Source organism: Ambystoma mexicanum, chromosome 1q, assembly GCF_040938575.1.
Source record: "Ambystoma mexicanum isolate Mex_15411 chromosome 1q, UKY_AmexF1_1, whole genome shotgun sequence".
Taxonomy (NCBI): domain Eukaryota; kingdom Metazoa; phylum Chordata; class Amphibia; order Caudata; family Ambystomatidae; genus Ambystoma; species Ambystoma mexicanum.
The window spans coordinates 1,233,015,491-1,233,034,478 of record NC_090922.1 but is presented as its reverse complement, the minus strand read 5'-3'; the positions used below and the strand labels follow the sequence as shown (position 1 = coordinate 1,233,034,478).

The 18,988-nt window shown below is 44.2% G+C and overlaps 1 protein-coding gene across 2 annotated transcripts in view; it reads left to right on the top strand.

The window, feature by feature from the left end:
- ALG6 (ALG6 alpha-1,3-glucosyltransferase) overlaps window positions 1–18,988 on the top strand; it is a 908,528-nt gene that overhangs the window by 15,783 nt on the left and 873,757 nt on the right. For both annotated transcript variants that reach the window (XM_069642009.1, XM_069642008.1), the window contains exon 2: window positions 14,913–14,997. In XM_069642009.1, coding sequence (XP_069498110.1) covers window positions 14,913–14,997 — 85 coding nt within the window. The remainder of the gene's footprint in view (window positions 1–14,912; window positions 14,998–18,988) is intronic.

Below are 18,988 nucleotides of genomic sequence, written 5' to 3'. Positions count from 1 at the left end.
ACATATCTTGCTATGGAACTAAATAACTTGGTATCATATAGTGATCATGCTACAATGTGTGAAGAGGGGCGTGGCGTTGACGGCTGACTTTAGAAGTTTACATAGGAAGCTTGGATGCTTCTCACTGTAACTGAGGTTGTTATTGTATACATCAAAGTTCCTCTCAGCTGTATTGTATGGGTTAGAAACTGTAACGTCTAACGTAGATCAATATCTTATCAATTCAAAGGCAGATTTTGGAAGCAGACATTGGGCATGCCAGAGGTACCCCAGTGTCTATCTTGAGTTGTTAGTTGGGCCTTCCTTCCCTGAGCACAGTAGCAAAAATATAGGGAGGGATCTTCTACTTAATAACAGGACTAGCAGAAGAGTAGATGATATATAAAACTTTAATAGAAGCCTCAATCCTAGAAATAAACCCTTTTGTTAGGGAATTTTGTAAGCCGACTGAGGCCTTTTTTAAGAAAATTGAATTTACTTGAAATATGATTGATCCATTGATGTCCATCTCAAGCAAATTATTGTCCATCTCAAGCAAAAGGCACATTTCTTGGAATGAAGACATTTAAACTAACTAGTAAAGGCAAAAGTATCTAAAAAAAGAACAATACTGTAGACGTTTGCCTAAATACAAGCAAGCACAAAACTATTTGAAGATGTTTCGAGACAGAAATGCAAGATAACTTTTGTTTTCGCATTGGGGTCAACTGCATGGAAACTACTGAGGTGATGGGTCAGAGAAAGAAGATCCCTAAACTCTTATGAATTTCCCGATTTTGTAAATGAAAGGAGGTTATTGAATCCTTAAAACATCTGTACATGGAATGCTAAGCCTCAAATGACGAGACAGAAGAGATTTGCAAAATGTGTTCATAACCCCCAGATTTTAATAAGAGTGAAGAATTATGGGTGCACTGCATGAATAACCTTCAAAGTAGTCTCATTTTAGCAGTTGTTCATTTTATGGCAAGTAATCCTGACCATGCAGTGCCCGAAAGACCTTTTTAAATTGATGGAAATGTGTTCAGGGGTCCTCTCAAACCATATAAAAATCGTAGTGAAAATGAGCACACTCTGGGCAAGAAGTAACGCTGTTTATGAAAGCCACAAAAGCACAAATCAAACAGAACAGTGGACTGGAACTGGTTGATGAGAGCTAACAACTGGGCACACAGCGAACATTAGTTTTATCGGATGAGTACAATAGTCCAAGCATATTTGAAACTGTTACGGTTAGAATGTACATATTGTGTATGTTAGTGAAACATGATTGGAGTGTAGCGCCAGACCGATTCTCACCACAGCAAGAACAGTTTGTAATATAGCTTTATAGATCTGCAGTAAGGGCCGTACCGGGCGTTATGGGCCCTGAAGACCGAGTTGATGAGGTCTATGTTTAACGAGGTATGAGGGGCCATAACGCCCGGTACGGCCCGAGCTGCGGGGCTATAAAGCTATTAGAACAACCTCATTGTGTAATGAATAAATGAGACATGTTTAATAGAAGTACAAACAATTGCAAAATGGTAAATAATTGTTGCAGACATTTTTTGTACTTCAATTAAACATGTTTAATTTGTTTTATAGGGTGGTGGAAGGTGCTAGGGTGGGAGGAGTATCATAATAAACAGAAATCAGGTGTGGGTATGCCTGTCCCCTGCTCTAATTAAGTTTCCTTTAGGTGTGCCCCCCAACTACACAAATGTTACAAATTACTCAACACAAATATGCCCTGCAAGCTACATCTGCACACATCACATTAACAGGCAATTTACTTACCTTTGTGCCCTTTGTCTCCATTGGCACTTCCCTGCTCCACTGAATGCCCACAAGTGCGCGCAGGATTTCATTTAATTTCACTACTACAAATGTTTCCACACGTTCCACCTAACACTACAGTGCAGCTTATGTCAAACCCATTTTTATTTCTGTGCAACGCTATGACAGCGTTTTCTTTCCTTTCATTTGCCAGTTAATTTCACTGGGCATGCCTACGTGCACATGTTGGTTTTCCAAAGTGCATTTCGGAACGGAAAGTTAACTCTTTCCGTTCCGGAATACACATGCAGCCCGAACTACGGCTGTAATCAAATCTGCGGCTATACCAGTGTGTATAGCCCGCAGATTGACCAATCACCATCACAGAACACTCGCTAGGGTGTTCTAATTAGTAATATAACATTTGTGCTGACCGCTGGGGCTTTATTACTCTGATATTGATCCGCACCATTGTGGATGAGATACGAGACACACCTTCTGATGGGAAGGAAGACACTCACATGGTACCTTCCGAATACTGGACTTCGCAGAGCTTGTAGTGGATACTCTGAAAGTTGGCGACCTTCCAGGGACAAAAAATTTACTGCTTGATTGTTTCCTCCAGGAACGCCACATCTTTTCACATAACCACCTGCTAATAGGCATTCGTAGCCATGTGAACGAATCGCTGGCTCAGGTCCACCTCCCCTCCATCCCTGTGTGCCTGCTGGATTGGCTTGCTGCCCTGTGTTGACATCATCCAGTGAGTTTGCAGCTGGCACAGTTTGCATGTAATGCGCAGTGTGAGCTCTTTCCCTGCCGCCCCCCACCCCCCGGCCCACGTTAGGTTGATTATGTGCTAGTAGCGGGATTTCCCAGGCATGGGGTTTTCCCCGTTGAATGTGTTCTTATTTAGGATAGGTCATTTCTATTGTGTGCCAATTATACGTGGGTCCTTTGGGATGTTAAGATACGTAATGCATCTGCACTCCCGCAATCCCTCATGTGGTCTCTTTCCATGCTATGACTATATTTTGGTTGTCCCATGTTTTCCCCACTGCCTTTTCAGTGTGCCCTATCCCCCCCTTGTTCACATCCGCAGGTTGTAGGTCCGGCACCCTATATGGCGCTGGTTCAGCACCTTCAATAAATTCCCCCCTTTGATCGATCTTTCAATCGACATCTCTTTTCCACTCATTTCCTTACCTTTTTCCTTGCGCACCCATACATGTTACCTTGTTCATGTCCCCTTCCTCTATATGCAATCCAAAAACAAAGGTGGGGACCCCTACATGGGCATCTGGGGTGAGTTCAATATATACTAAACAAATAGGATGCCCTATGTGCTGAAAAACTCAATAAATGTGTTTCAGAAAACGCATGCTGAGGACCAGAGAATGTGTTCTGATTAAAAATATATCCTTTTATTCTGTTACAATTTCATAAAATACATAATGTTTGAACAATTATAAGACAACAATTAATTTCCAATAAGCATATATTTTTTTATAAACAATATTTTTGTACAAATAGCGCATTTTTGTGTAAACATTTCTCATATGTATATATCACTAACACACCATTCTGTCGTTCATCTTCACAGCCAAATCTGGTTTGTATAAAGACATTCTAAATAACTTTTGTAGTAGTAATATTCCTACTTTGACAGTCCACCATTATGTATCAACTACAAGTATCCAAGATTATTTGTTTTTTAAGATGCGTTTTCTGAAACACATTTATTGACATATTTCCACAAAATGTTTATATTCTCTCCATTGGGTGAACACTCACCCTACAGGGATTAATAATTTTCTAAATCCTGTCGGGGAGCTGTAAAAATGATCTCCATTTCATCCTCAATCCCATTCCCACCTGGGGTCCTTCACCTAACACATTATTAAACCCAAGGTTAGTTGCTGTCATTATATACTCAGTCTTCCTTTGCAGGCCCACCGGCCGATGCAGATGGCGATGAGCATCATGACGAGGAGGGATTGCCACTAACCAGTCGGGTACCCATGCAAATAGGTCCTTCAACTAAGTATTTGATGGAATGTCTTGTGTCTCCTTAGTCATTTTTTCGTGAATTGTTTGTATCTCCTCGCAGCCTCTGTGAGTGTTCAATTTGCTGCATCATTTCCAGGTATAGCGGTGCAATATGTGCTTCCAATTTTGTGGCACAAGCCCCTTTCCATTGCCGTCATTAGATCAAGTACGAAGCGGTTCTGGACGGCTATTAAACACAAAGGTCGAAGCTCCTCTCGGACAGCATTTAGTCCCTTTTCGGTTGCATTAGCCAATTGAAGCAGCTCATAGCGGGTAATTTGGCTCCATTTTGCATTAGTGGCTGTTTGCCCCCCGGCAGCAGGAGGGAGGAGAAAAACCAATGCCTTGCTGAAGTCTAAAATGTGGTGGGATAGCATTCAAACTTAGGGAGAATTCTGCTGGAGGTATTTGCAGGCCCTCTTCTTCCTTGTTATATTGGGCTGTTCATATTGGGTCTCCTGGGCCCCAGTTTCTTAGTTCTTCCTTTTGTGGCCAGCAGCCTACGAATGGTGCCAAATCTGCTCTAGGCACCACCAATGCGGGACTATAGAGGTTCACCAGTGCTCACACTCCACCCCAATCAGGCGGCGGCTGGGCTTAGGCTCTTGTTTCACAGGCCCACCAGATGTCCATTGCTGCAGCAATCACTCTCTCCAACGCTGCGACGCTCATTGCCCTCTCACAGCCGGTGTTCATCCCCAGCGCTGCTGTTCCATTTGCTTGGAAACCTAAATTATACTGTGTGAGTGGTTTTAAGTTAACGGGGTGATGTTTTTCGTCTATCCACGTTAAGGCATGTATGTTGTTGTTCCATATCCCCCCCACACTCTGCATTTACTCTCTTCACCCTTTCTTCAAATCCCACCAATCCCTAGCTAGGGTTAGCACCCATAATTGAATGGGTTGGAGGGGCAGTTCAACACCTCACTACTTCAGTGGCTGGGTGTTAGAATGAATTTCTGAACATGGCTATGGTGAACAGATGTTTAGGAGGCCACGATAGTTTATTGAAACGGGGAACACTTCTGCAAAGTTAGCCATGACAATTCATGGTAGTTTGGAGAGCAGTCAAGGCAAAGTCTCAGGAGTAGTGGGGGTGCTCTGAGGTCCTGGATGAGCACACACAGTAAGACAACAACAATTACTCTTAGACAGAAGCATATCCAAAATGTACAATGTATTAGGCCCAGAACAAACACAGGTGAATAATGAAGAAGACAGCAATACTACTACTACTTAAACATACACTAAGTAAAATATATATACAGTCAATTTCGGTCAATGCGGTAAAGTACAGATTCCCACTAAAACTTGTAAGGAAGGAAGGTACACAAACGTTATCACAATGGGAAACTCCAGAAATGCATATCTCTAACTTAAGAAGTCCAGCCCTACCAAGATTGGAGCCTTGTGCTCAATGTTATGTTAGTGTGTAAAAGCGCTCGTTGATGCGTTACGTTCACAAGGGACAAGCTTCGATTGGAAGGAAAAGTTAGAAGAGGACACTGGAGTGTGAGGAATTTGGTTCCAAGAATCAGAGGCAGGTCTGCTTTGCAGAACAGAGCTGTCCCCAACTTTCGGACGACTATAGGGAGCAGGAGCCAACCAAGTCAAGGCAAGGACCACAAAGAATCCTTTGTGTGTCAAGATGGTATGGATGAACTAGGGGCCACCAGTAAGTGTTATGATTGCTCACCACCCTTAGCTCACTCAGGGTTCAAACTTGGCAGGTTTGAAGAAGGTCGCCTGAACTACAAAATCCACTCCGTGGTTACCCTTCGAAGTGCACATGCACTGCGGATGAAGGTACGAATTACATCAGAAGCTGGATCTCTCGTCACAAATGCAGAACAAAGAAAGCTCTGATGTAGCTGGTCTCAGGAAAGTCACCAGCAACGACCGCCACTGTCGAACAGTGAGTGAGGCAGGAGCACTCAAGTCTCGCGGACTGATGTACGCTTCTCTCTCGCGGCTCAAAGCAGTTGGGATGACGAGATTTGGCATGAAGGTGCTTTGCAGTGCGAACTAGGGTTCTCCCAAAGCTCGAGCCGAAACTCGATGTAGAAACGCTCCAGCACAGGTGCCAAGGTACAAACTGGTCAGTCCACTTGAGGGCCAACGGACCCTTCCAAGAAGCTTGTTTGCAGAGCACCAAGGAGGCGTTGAGAGTGATTGGTCCCACTACTCAAAAGGGTTGAAGCACCTTTGCAGGTCTTCGGAGATCAAGCGCAAAGCAGGGCCCTATGAGGACAACAGTGGGCTCAGGGTGCCAAACCTTCTCTGCGTGGTTCCGGTCAGTCCTTGGATCTGCTTCGATTCTCTGGACACTTGGCTCAGTGTATAGGTTGATTCGGACCTAAGGGTGATCTGCGGTCTGCACTTGGAGCCCCTGCTCATATCCTAAAGTCCAGTGAGTGCTTGCACCCAGCTGGACAATGAGGAAATCTGCTCCTCCCATCCACGCCAGCATCGGTCCAATCAGGGACCACTGTGGCTATCGTGCACACCAGAAATCCTGGCACCAGTAGTGTGAATTAGGACCAGACCGTCCCAGCCCACTTCCTGGGTACCCACCCTTGACATGCATTAGCCAGAGAAACGTGTTGGCTTTCATGGGAGAATGCATGCCCAAATAAGGACTCCCCGGGCCACAAAGAGCAAGTGGAACGCCAACTGACACAATTGGGCAAAGAAGATGACAAAATACCTTGTGGCATGGCCATGACTGACACTAGTCACAGCCATGTGCCACACACGGTAAGCACAATATGGATCAGTAAAAGGTAATAAAAAATACATGAAAACGCTTCTGCTGCCACCAATCTACTCCTAGGCACATTGTCCAGTTACCAAAAAATCCATAAGGGATGTCTAGGGCACAAAAACGCAAGGAACCCCAGTGCACGGTACTGTAATGCACTTGAATATAGTTCAAAAAGTGGTAGCAAAGTCATAAGACTAAGGGAAACAATGTTTCCCAGTACTGACTGTCAGAAGGACAAGCCACTTTCCACAGAACGATGAGCGAAAGCCCAGTGGAGCGAAACTGAAGGCTGTGCTTTACTGACAAAAGTCAGGACAGGTGGTTGAAATAAAAGCAAACCATTTGGGGGGAGGTCCACAAATGTAGTGGTAACAGCAGTAAGTGAATTTTACCTAACACTGGGTTAGTTAGTATTACCTCGTAGCGTGCTGCCCTTTGTGTAGTTGGTGTACTCTTAGATTTCATGAGGATGCCGAACAAGGCGTGCTCCATGTACAGTACTTGGGGCACACCATTGTAATTGTTGCCACCTTTTTTATGGCAAACGCTTATTCGCAGGGGAAGTGTCCTTTACAGGATCTAAGGTACCACTGTAGGATGCTACTGGCTTGTGTCCCAGTGGGTTCTTTTGTGTGAGGACCGTCGTCATCACTGAGCTGTCCGAGTGTGAGAACAGATACAATTTATCTCTGTAGTTTGGAGTTTCTAGCACTGGTGCGTGAGCCAATGCATCTTTTAGCTCTGTGAAGCTCTCATTAATTTCTCCTATCGACTTAAGTACCCTCTTCTCTTTTTGTGCCCCTTTTAGGCACTCCAACAGTGGCGCTGTGTATGTGGAGTACTCTAACACCCATGCCCTGCAATAGTTTCATAGCTGCTGGATCTCTTTCACTGTGCATGGGCGAGTGGTGGAGTGTATTGCCTGCCCCCTTTCTGGTGTTATCCTGCGCCCCTCAATGGATATTATCTGCCCCAAGTACACAACCTCTTCCTGACAATACTGCAGCTTTGCTTTGTCCACCTCGTATCCCTTGTCTGCTAGCAAGGTTAGAAGATGCACTGAATCTGCTCTACACTCTTCCTCTGTCTCACTGCAGATCAACAAATCATCAGCATACTGAATCACTCTGTTAAAGATGCTGAGTGACTCACAGTACCCCTGGGGCAGCCGGGTGTGCTCAAATCTGGTCCTGCGATACGTAAATGCGGTCAAGTATCATGAATCTGGGTGCAGTGGAATGGTAAAGAAGGCATTTTTCAAGTCGATGACTGAAGTACTTCGCCTTTGTACAGATATTACTCAATATTGTAACAGGATTCTGAACCAAGGGAAACTCTGCTTCAACCATATTGTTGAAATGCCATACCCGCACTTTGATTTCTTTATAGGGTATATTGCTGTGTTGCAGGGTGATGTGGAGGGCTGGATGATGCCCTGCTTCCATAGTGCGTGTAGGGTCGAGCACGTCTCCTCATCTGCTTCTCTGGACAATGGGTATTGCTTCTCCCGGGGCAGCAGGGCCCCCTCCCTCATTTTTATTTTTACTTCCCCCCCACTCCCTTCAGTACTCCTACATTGTGGGCCCCCTTGGTCCATAATATCTCTGGCACCTTCTTGAGAACTTCTTCTGTGTGTCTGTTCCCTCTCTCATCTAACTGCGTTAGTATTGGTTTCAGTTTCTCCTTTACTTGGACTGGACAAGGTATCTGTATCTGAAATACCATCTCTTCTTCCTCCTCCTCATCAGAGAACAATTGTTCATATGTTACTCCCATAATTGTTAGTGTGGCGTTAATGCATAGCATCGTACGTCATTCCATGCTGTCTTTTGTCTTTGTCACACAGGATCACTATGTCTTTGCGGACTACCACCTCTTCTAGTTGCAGCACGAGTGTGGTTCCTTTTATGTCCTCTTTGTGGGGTCTGAACAAGAATTATGAAGCCAGTCGAATACCTTCTCCTGTATTTCTGGGATCATCCTAGCAGAATCTCGACCCCCGTACAGGAGCGGGCTTGGGTACATGAGCTGCGTTCGCAGTGTGCTTGGGTCTGTGCTGCCAAGAGAAGTGTGGCTTTGCGTATGTAATATATGTCTGGCATGATACACAACATTCCTTTCACTGTGAATAAGATTGTTGCGTTTAACTCGCTGAGCAAATCCCTCACCAGTATCTTAATAGGGGTGTCTTTGGAGTACAGGGGGGCTGCCACAAGAGGTTGCGTCCCTATTGTTAGCGGTAAATCTTTTGTCAGTGGAACCGTGACCGCCACCCCAGAGAAGCTCTGCATATCCATTACTTTGATAGTCAGAATTCCCTCTCCCTAATGCAGGATTTTGTAGCTCCTGTGTCTATACAAAATGAGAATTCTCTTGGTCCTATTTTCACTGCCACCTCGGGTTCCTCTTCAGGCCCCTCTATTGTTGCGTGTTAACTGGTAGGAAAGGAAAAGGTTTCCTCCTTATAACGCTGACCCCGGTGTAGTGAGGCACAACATTCTGTCCCACCACCACTGCCGTTTCCTGCTGCTATGGCTGGTGGTTGTGTCATAGCCGGGGCCGCTGCTCCACCATCTGTCGTTCCCCCACTGTGTCGCCATCCCACCTTGCTGTGTAAGTATTTCAGCTTTTTGTTTTTACGCTGGAAGAAGCTGAATCTGTTGCCACTGTAGCTGTGTCAGGTTGAACCCCTTTTGCTGGGATGGCTCAATGGCCTGCGTCAGTGCTTGCTGCACGAAAAGGCAGGTGCGCGCCAGGTGCCCCATGTTTTGCCATATGTAACATGACCTGAAAAACACTGTACCCTGATACTCTATATCCTCCTCCTTCCTCGCTGTGGGTACCCTCTTCCCTATTTGGAAGTACCCCCTCTGCCTGTAATTCCCCAGTGGTGGCGTTCCCCATTGTGACCTATATTGAGGCTGTATGTAGTTCCCTGTGGAAAATCCTCCCTTTGGGGCAGGTGCCACTGCGGCGGGTCTTCCACCAGCAGTGCCCCCTCCATTGTATACTTTGCAAGTTTCTTTTTTACTAGTTTATTTTCTGCTTTGGCCTTTCATTCTCCTCTTTTCTTTTGCAGTAATGTATTATCATTGCCTGTATTTCTGGTCACTGCTTAGCTTCAACGCCTACAAACTTATCTAATGATGCCTGTACTTCTATCGGCAGTCCCTTTATCAGTATATGATAGAACAAGGGTGCACATTCATCCCACGACCTCTGGGTCTCTTGTGTCCATAAATCTTGTACCTGTTTTATATAATTGGCTGTGTCATCGTGGCTTTTCATTTTATGAGCTATTACTGTCCCTAAGTTTGTATCTGTCAGGATACAAACTTCTCAGGGCCTTCCAGACACGCGCTCAGCAATTACTAAAGGGAGCTCCGTCATGAGCATTGGTGCTCAACTTCATTCCTTTGCATCCTGCCTGGTTCCCTATTTTTTCTGCCTGTTCTCTATGGCTGTGAATAATCTTTTCATGTCCTCAATTGCTAGTGTCACCCCTGCTGTCTTTTTCTCGAGTGCCTGTATCCATTTACTGGCCCTTGCAACAAGGGAAGGCAGGCTGCATATTAGCTTGTCCATGTCCATTGTCTGCCATGGCACATAATGTGCATCCCCGATTTGTAGTAATGGCAGTACTTGCGTCTTTGGACCTCTTCCTCCTCCCAGTGCAGCTACTCTTGAGTTTGCCCAATTTTCACCTTCCCTACCCCTCTCGCTTTCCCTTTCCTCACCCTCCTCCTACTTGCCGTGTCAGATGTCAATTCGTCACTATCCCTGTTTCTTCAGTAGTCCCCTAATAGTCCATCCCCTGATGCTGCATCGTCATTGTCCCCATGTTCCCCTTCTTTCCGTCTTCGCCTTCGTCGTCTAATTTGAATTTAATTCTTCAAGACAGCCATTCGACAGCCATTCCCTCTTATCTTCTGTGTTTTTCCTTCGTATTTCTTCTTCTGCCACTCTCTCTGCCTCACTAAACAGTGTGTCCACCAGTTGTTGCGTATTCTTTTCTATGTCTGCTAGGTATTTCCTTTCTCGCGTGCAGTTCCTCCCTTCGTGTCTTTATCCTATTCCCCTACCCTTTTTTCTCCGACCCCTCAAGTTATTTCCCACTGGGGGTTAGTGTACCCTGCTGCGGGCTATAACAATGGGTAGACAGCGTAGGGTGGGGTAGTGAGCTTGGTCCGCTCCCTTCCACCGTCTCTCCCTCCACCCTTTTGCATCTTCTCACCTATTGTTTCCTCATATAGTTTCCACAGCCCCAGTATGTTCTGCCTGCTTTTCAGCTTAGAGCCCTTGTATTTTGTTAATATTTACGAGTACGTATTCTCTATTTTGCTGTCGAAAGTACCCTCCCCGGGCCACGCATGGAAACATTGACCCGCAGTCTCCTGGACACTTTGAAAGTTATATTTTAATGATTTCTCACAATACTGTGGCCATTTTTGACACATGTGGTCCCGGGGGCTATCTAAATTTGACATTATTCCGCTGTTTCCTTCCCTTGTGTCTCCCTGCTACCCTATCTTTCCTTTGCTTTTCCCCTGGTCTCCCTGCGTCTGAAGGGCCTCCTCTTTAATGCGCGTAGATCAGGTCGGCGGTCCTCGGAAAGCGCCCCCTCGGGGGGGCGGCTTGGCTACACTCCGTTAACCGGGACGACTGAGGATCTCACTGGGGCCTCCAAAAATGTATCCAGTGGTCCGTTGATCACATTATATACGAATGTTAGTCATAAAGAGAGCACACACCGGGCAAGAAGTAGCTCTGTTCATTGCAGCCGGTAAAAGAAACTAAACAAACAGAACAGTGGACTGGAACTGGTTGATGAAAGCTAACAACTGGGCGCACAGTGAACATTCGTTTTGTACTATGAGCACAATAGTCCAAGCATTTGAAACTGTTACGGTTAGAATGTACAGATTTTCCGTTTCCAGGACAGTCATTGGCTGTGTTATGTCATATCCTAGTGTATGTTAGTGAAAAGTGATTGGGGCAAAGAGGTCAAGAATATTCCAACACATCCCTCCTGTTTGGCACCACAACGAGTCTCAACCCACCCAGGAACAGTCTGCAATTAGTAATATAACATGTGTGCTGGCCGTTGGGCTTTATTACTCTGCCATTGGCCAGCACCATTGTGGAAGAGACACCCTGAATCTGGTGGAAAGGGAGACAGTCGCACGGTACCTTCCGAATATTGGCCTTCGCAGAGCTTGTAGTGGATACTCTGAAGGCTGGCCACCTACCAGGGACACAAAACGTGCCGCTTGATTGGTTCCTCCAGGAGCACCACTCCGCTCAGCTTCCTTTCACATAACCAACCTACCGATAGGCATTCGTAGCCATGTGAATGGATCACTGGCTCAGGTCCACCTCCCCTCCATCCCAGTGTGCCCGCTGGGTTGGCTTGTGCCCAGTGTGACATCACCCAGTGAGGTTGCAGCTGGCTCAGTCTGCCTTTTGATGCGCAGCGTCAGCTCTGTCCTCCGCCACCCAGGCCTGCAGAAGTTTGATCATGTCCTAGGAGCAGGATTAACCAGGCCTGGGGTTTTCCCTGTTGAATGGGTTCTTATTTAGGATCGGTTATCCCTATCGTGTGCTAATTATACACGGGCTCTTTGGGCTGTTAATATACGTAATGCATCCCCAAAGCAAAGTGATATTTTGAATAATCATGTTTAGTAACTGAATAATAGCTGTACTGCATTTTATAGCAAATTGAGTTTGTGGTATGCGTTTATTTATATAGCAGAAGGTTTGCTGTTAACCAAATCCTAAAATAAAAAGTAAAAACCCAGATTTTACAATCTTTTATGTAGCCTAACACATGAACAAATTCAATAGATGCCAGCTCACCATCAGTATACAGAAGCATGTGCATGATGACGTTGCCTACAATATATGCCGGCGTACAAAAACAATTTCATGCTGGCTGCACCAATATATGCACAAGCTGGCTGCATCAATATATGCCAGTCTATGAGAATACGACTGTATGGTTTGCCCATAATGATCTTCTAAGAGAACCTGTCCATGCTGGCTCTGATAATATATTCCAGTATCCCCACATAAGACCATAACACCTTTTGAATTTACCCATAATGCCAGTAAAAGATTCAATGCCAAATGCCTTATTGGCTGCACCATTGTCGGCCAGTATGGCCAGATAAGAACACTCCTCTTGCTGGCTTTGCCATAATGCCAGAAAAATGTATGCCACTGTAAGAAAACATGTCCATGTTACTTAAACCAATATAACTCGCCCCACTGCAGGCAAGAACACTCTTAAGGTTGACTTTGCCCTTAACGCCAGTAAATATGTATGCTATTCTAAGAAAACATTTTCATAGGTACCTTCACCAATATAGCCCCCTCCCATCATGTAAAAACACTAATAATTTTTGCTTGGCTTTGACCCTAATGCTGCTGCACCAATGCACTACTATCCTCCAATCAGAGGCTCACTCCACAGCCAGGCATGCAAGTACATCCATACATTCAGAAACCCTCACAAGCATGCATACTTACACACAAAGAATGTTTAAAAAAAATATATATATATATTTTTTTATCAGTGGCGTTGGAGCCGTGGTCCATCATGTCAAACAGGTAGCAGGGAGAGCTTCTGGGTTCCTGACATTCACAATGGAGCTAGATTGCCATCATTTTGCCGCCACAGGCCCTCTAAATCGGAATACCTGTTTTAGATAAATTCCTCTTTAAAGTCTGCACTAAGTGTAGTTTTGGGTGAATTCGAACAACGACATATACATTTGTATGTGTGAGTTGGGGGCATGTGGCTAGGTGTCTAATGGCGTGTGTGTAGGCAAGCCGTATTTTTAATTGCGTTCCATTAAGCTTATCGGAACGCCATTACACACACACAGCTTTACAGATCATAAGAGGCCCCGGAGAAGCTCATATATTGTGATTCAAACGTTTAGTGCAATATGGTGAAACGCGTGTAGGTCAGTATATTTGTTGTTTTTTTATTCAAGTATTACTTATAAGTGGGTGACAATATGTATTTATTTGTTTCACTACATATGGTTAACATCTGTGACTTTATATATGTTTTATAAAATACAAAATTTATTTCAATAACGAGTATATTTTTTTATGCATTCCGTTTCAGGTGGGATTTCTCTTGTTTTATTTTTTTTGCCATTGCAAAACTATGTGTATTACCACAATTTAACCTGAAAGACTACACTAGACGGATAAAACCATAACATCTCACATACAATTCATTAATAAAAATCTTTAGTGTACACTAAATAGACCCTAAATAAAAGGAGAGACAGATCATATATGGGTTTATATAATGGCTGACGTTCATCTCATTGGAAGATAGCGTATGCTAGGTGTTACGAAATAACCCATGTGCTGTCTCACTTTCCAGGCTGTAGATAGAAAAGCACCTGCGTTCCTTGTCACCCCGTCGTCATAATCCCATAGGAAAAAGGCCATAGCTCTAAAACTCTGGCAAAGCTTATTGTTCCTCAACTGTTTGTACATGGGGCAAATAAGTTAAACAGAAGGGTATCCTCTTATCATCCCCAGATTGCAACTGCAATGACTGGTGTCGCTCATCTTCAATGCTTTTTTGACATAATTTTAAGACCCCTTGTCACAATGGCCAGAGTAAAAGGGTGTCTCCCCTAAAGTTTGCTTAACAGCTGTATGTACGGTTTCATGCGAACAGTGACCGAGTAGACATCTGCCCAAGGGAGACAGTATCCAGATTTCGTACTCCATTCACACACACGCATTTCACCCTCTCTGGTCGTTTCTTTTTTAGATCACACATTACCGTTACCATAGAGCAGTTATGGTTGGTTTCTAAGCAAAGAATGTGCAACACATTTTATGAGCATACATCCTCCTGTAAGAGTGTAAGGAGGGAACTGAAAACAACAGATGTTCTTTAACCCTATAGTGAATGTGTTAAGGACCTGGATGTTAACTTTCTTAGCTGATGAGCATTTAAACATCCCGTTGTAATCGGAATTATATGTTGATATATTTTTGTGGCAGATTATTGCAAACTGTGGCACGCTATTGCAGTTTCTGCCCTATTTGGTCCAATGTTTTGATGGTATTGGCCTCTGTGAATGTCCTGAAGTTGCGAGAAAATAAGTATTTCCCCTCACGCTTTCTAATGGCGAGGATCCAAAAACTAACAATTTGATCAAAAGTGTAACACACATACACACACCGACCTATCTCGTGGGCTGATGCAGACAGTTAAGGTTGGGCCTTCTAATATATAATTGCATTTATTTGCTGGAGAATTTAAAGTGAGGCTTTGAACTTCTTGTGTGCTTGTTTTTCTTAGGTGCAGGAAAACCGCCAATGTATGGGGACTATGAAGCACAGAGGCACTGGCAAGAAATCACATATAATTTACCAGTCAAACAATGGTATGTGTAGTTTATTATTTCATGTGTACAGTTAGAAGTCATTTGAAACCCAACTGAAAGACTGGCGTTAATCTAAACCTGTTACCCTTTGCGCACGATTTTAAATTAGTTGATAGTTACCTGTTCGCTGTTCTCATCATAACAACTCGACATACTATGTAATGGGTGGACCCTCACAGAGCATGTTATGTAGGGTGGAGAAGGAGACAGATTTCAGTAATTTGGAGATGTTTGGCTTGAATTCTGCTGGTCTTGAACGTGGAACAATATGTGTTACTATCACGGTATAGACACTGCCATTTTCTCTTGATGGTTCATTCATCTATACTGGTAGAAATTTTGTAAATGAAAAAAGAAAACTTGAGTGTTAACCACACAATGAGTTATATTTCTGCGATATGCAGAATGGAACATATTGTGCAGATCTAGGAGACTACCACGTTCTTTCTGACGATTCTACTGTACATTGTATCAAAACTAATTGAGCCCAAATCCTTATACTCCTTGAAAAAATATCAAATGTCTAGTCCTTTTAGTTTTTATCATACAAGTGTTCACATTGTAAAATTGTCTAATGTTAATGTAAAAGGATATTTGTATCACGCACTATCACCACCGGAGTGGTTCCCTGGGGCTCTGGCGGATGTGAAAAGGAAAGGGGGCGAGTTAGTGGGAACGAGTGGGATAAGTGCAAGAGAGCAGTGATGTGCTGTTGGCAGCTTCATTTCGGTTAACACTGTTCGCTGAGCTTGGGGTGCTTTCCGGTTGGTAGCCTTTATGTGCTGTTGTGCCGAGCTATGTGTGGTTTGTTTTGTTGTTGCGGTGTAGTGAAGTTTGTGCGGTTTGTTGTGGTTTAGGGTTGTGGTTGTGTTTGTTTAGAGTTTGAGCGGTGTATGCAGAGGGGTGAAATGGTTAGTGGGTTTGCTATTGGCCTCGCTATCTAGAAGTGATGTGTGCTAAATTTCTACGTTTTTTCTAGATGTGTCGCGTGAATATCTCTGATTTTTTATCTGGATCCGCACTGGCTAACATTCACAATCCTGTATATATATGATGCACGCCAATATTCACAATTATATCCAAATGTGGCACTGTCCCACCTTCGTAATCCTGTCTAGATGCGAAGCAAGCTAGCATTCGCAATTCTAAATGTGACATTGGTAATATTCCCAATGCAGTCTAGATGTGGCAATGGCTAATATTCGCTATTCTATCTAGATGTGGTGCTGGCCGACATTCACAATCCTGTCTAGATGTGACGCATTCTAATGTTCACAATTCTATGTAAGTGTGGCACTTGCTAACATTCACGATTCTGTCTGGCGCAGGCTAATGTTCACAATTCTTTTTTCAACAATACATTTTTATTAGGACTTATCATGAGGGAATACAACAAGTACATCATGACAGGTAGTAGGTTATTACATTGGTTGTACCATCACATACAAACATATTAGTCAAAGGGATCAGCAATCTCGGGGGGGGAGGGGTGGATATAGAATTTCCTGGGGAGCTTTCCCCCTCCTGATGACTTACCTTGATGTCAATAGGAGGAATGTCAAAAGGAGCATTTACTCTTCACAGTTCGAGGGACTATGTAAACCAACGGGTCATGGGAGGGCGACGGTCCAGTCCTGGGAACTTCTCAGCGTATTCCATGAAAGGCACCCAAGTCTTGTGGAACCTCGTGATGTCCCGCAGCCACATGGCAGTGATTTTCTCTGACACAGCAATGTCTCAGCATTTTGACCACCAAATAGCCAAGGATGGGCCTTCAGTATGTTTCCATAGACGAGCTATGGAGATCTTAGCAGCGGTGAGTAGGTGCGTGATTAGTTTGGCTATCTGACCTGTTGATGGGAATGCTCCATTCTTAGTGTCCCCCAGCAGTATTACTCCCGGGTCCCAGGGGATTTCCAACCCCGTGATCAGTTTGACATGTTCCAAAACTGCTTTCCAGAATCCCACAGTTTTTGGGCAGGCCCATTAATGTTCACAATTCTATGTTAATGTGGTACTTGCTAACCTTCACACTGCTATCTAAGTGTGGCACTTGTTAACATTCACAATCCTATCTCGATGCGAAGCAGGCTAGTGTTCACAATTGTATCTGGTTATTAAGTAGGTTAGTGTTAATATCCTGGTCTGCTATGGTCTGAGAGCAGTTAGAGTGGCAGGGCTTCTGGAATAGAGTGATTGCTCTACTCCCCACCCAGGCCACACTTACCTTGGTCGTTGCTGCTGGTCGACGGCAGGCCGCTGGCCTCCCCTGCTGACACAATCTGGAGCTGCCTCTGTGGGAACCGCCCTTTGCCACAGGGGCTGCACGGGCAGAGGGCTGCCCTGAGAAGGTCAGTTATGACCAGGTAAACATACCAATCAGGTGAGGTGAGAGGGCTGGACTGGAAAAAGGCCAGACACAAAGGACTACACCCAAGGGACTACACACACTAGATCCAGGCCGGCGCAGAAAAACAGGTTCAGAAGCCACAAAAATACTAGAGAAACCCACCCCAATAGTACACACTGATCAACAAAAACGATTGAAAAACACTCAAACCCCTCCACATGAAAACAGATCAAAAAGGGATTACCATTAATCTACAACTACTCACTGAGCATCAACCAGCCCCTAAAGCTGCTTGCGAAGTGGTTTCCCTACCAGATCCTTTGTGATAGGCTGTAGTCATGTTAAGAAACCAATCCTATCTTTTTGAAGCAAATACTTTTAAAGTACAGTCTCTCCCTTCAGTGCACAGTGATAAAGTTCTCTCCACACATTCAAGTATGGCAAGTTCATTTTGACAATGGGAAGTTTCAGTTTACAAGGAGTTTCTCTCAACTATACTTCTTTGTCCGTTATTGGGGCTGGCCTCAAGTCTGAGGCAAAAAACTGGTTAATGTTGCCAACTTGGCAAAATTACCTAGAGAGATGGGCTCATCCACTCATCTTGTCTTCAATGTCATAACCCATTTCCTTCATTTCCAATTTCGTCAGTCTCCTGCCACTCCATAGGGAATTTAAACTGCAGTTTGCCGCTGGCTTACACATTCTGTACCTATGTGCTTTGATTGTCTCAAAAGAAAAATACATTTGTATGGCTAGCCCTGCCCTCTTTATCCACTCAGACAATCAGGTAATGATTCGTTGGAAGGTTAGCAGTGCACGTTCAGCCTTGCTGGATTTCAATAATGTACTTGAGCATGTGTGTTGAACAGGGCTCGGAATTGAGGGGATTTGGGAGCGATTTCGCTCCTGCTTGTAGACTGAACGATCCTGTTGGCTTGACACCAGCAGCTTCCAGGAGCTACCTTTGGCTCCCTAGGCCAACTGGTTCTGATCATACCCACCTATGTGAATTTAACTCTGGGCGTTTGGGAGTATTTATAAATAAACAGTAGGACACATCTATATAGAATGTAAAACTTAAACTGGCAATAAATAATGGACAAATGATACATTTGCATCCAGGTTTGTGAAATGCTATGTATTAGTTCTTCAGTGTTGGCCCCTAGCCACTGGTTAATATGGGATACTCAGGAGAACTGTGTTTCGCTCCGGCTTATCTATTCTTAATTCTGAACCCTGTAGAACATACAATGAATCAAATGGCAGTGGCATCCAGGGCTAATATTAAATTGAATGGTTAGTGAGTTGGAAACACGTTCTGCTGACATATTGCAGCCTTGTGATCACAAGCTTATAAAATATGGGGAATGCAAGCACCAAAAATGTGGGTGTAGAATAACTTGAACATTATGTTCCGACTCCCCCAGAAGGTTCCCCGGGATGGGAATTAACATTAAAAAAAGGACTAAGGGTGGTATAATTTTTGAAGGAATGGCACAGATCTACTGCTAACAATCTCAGTTTGCAAATTCCATAGAATGGGAGTTTTGAGTTCGAAAAATGAGGGTACCTCAGGGAAAGGCGGTCAGCAATGGGATCAAAGAAGATTAGATCATTTCAGAAGATGGGAACATTTTACTA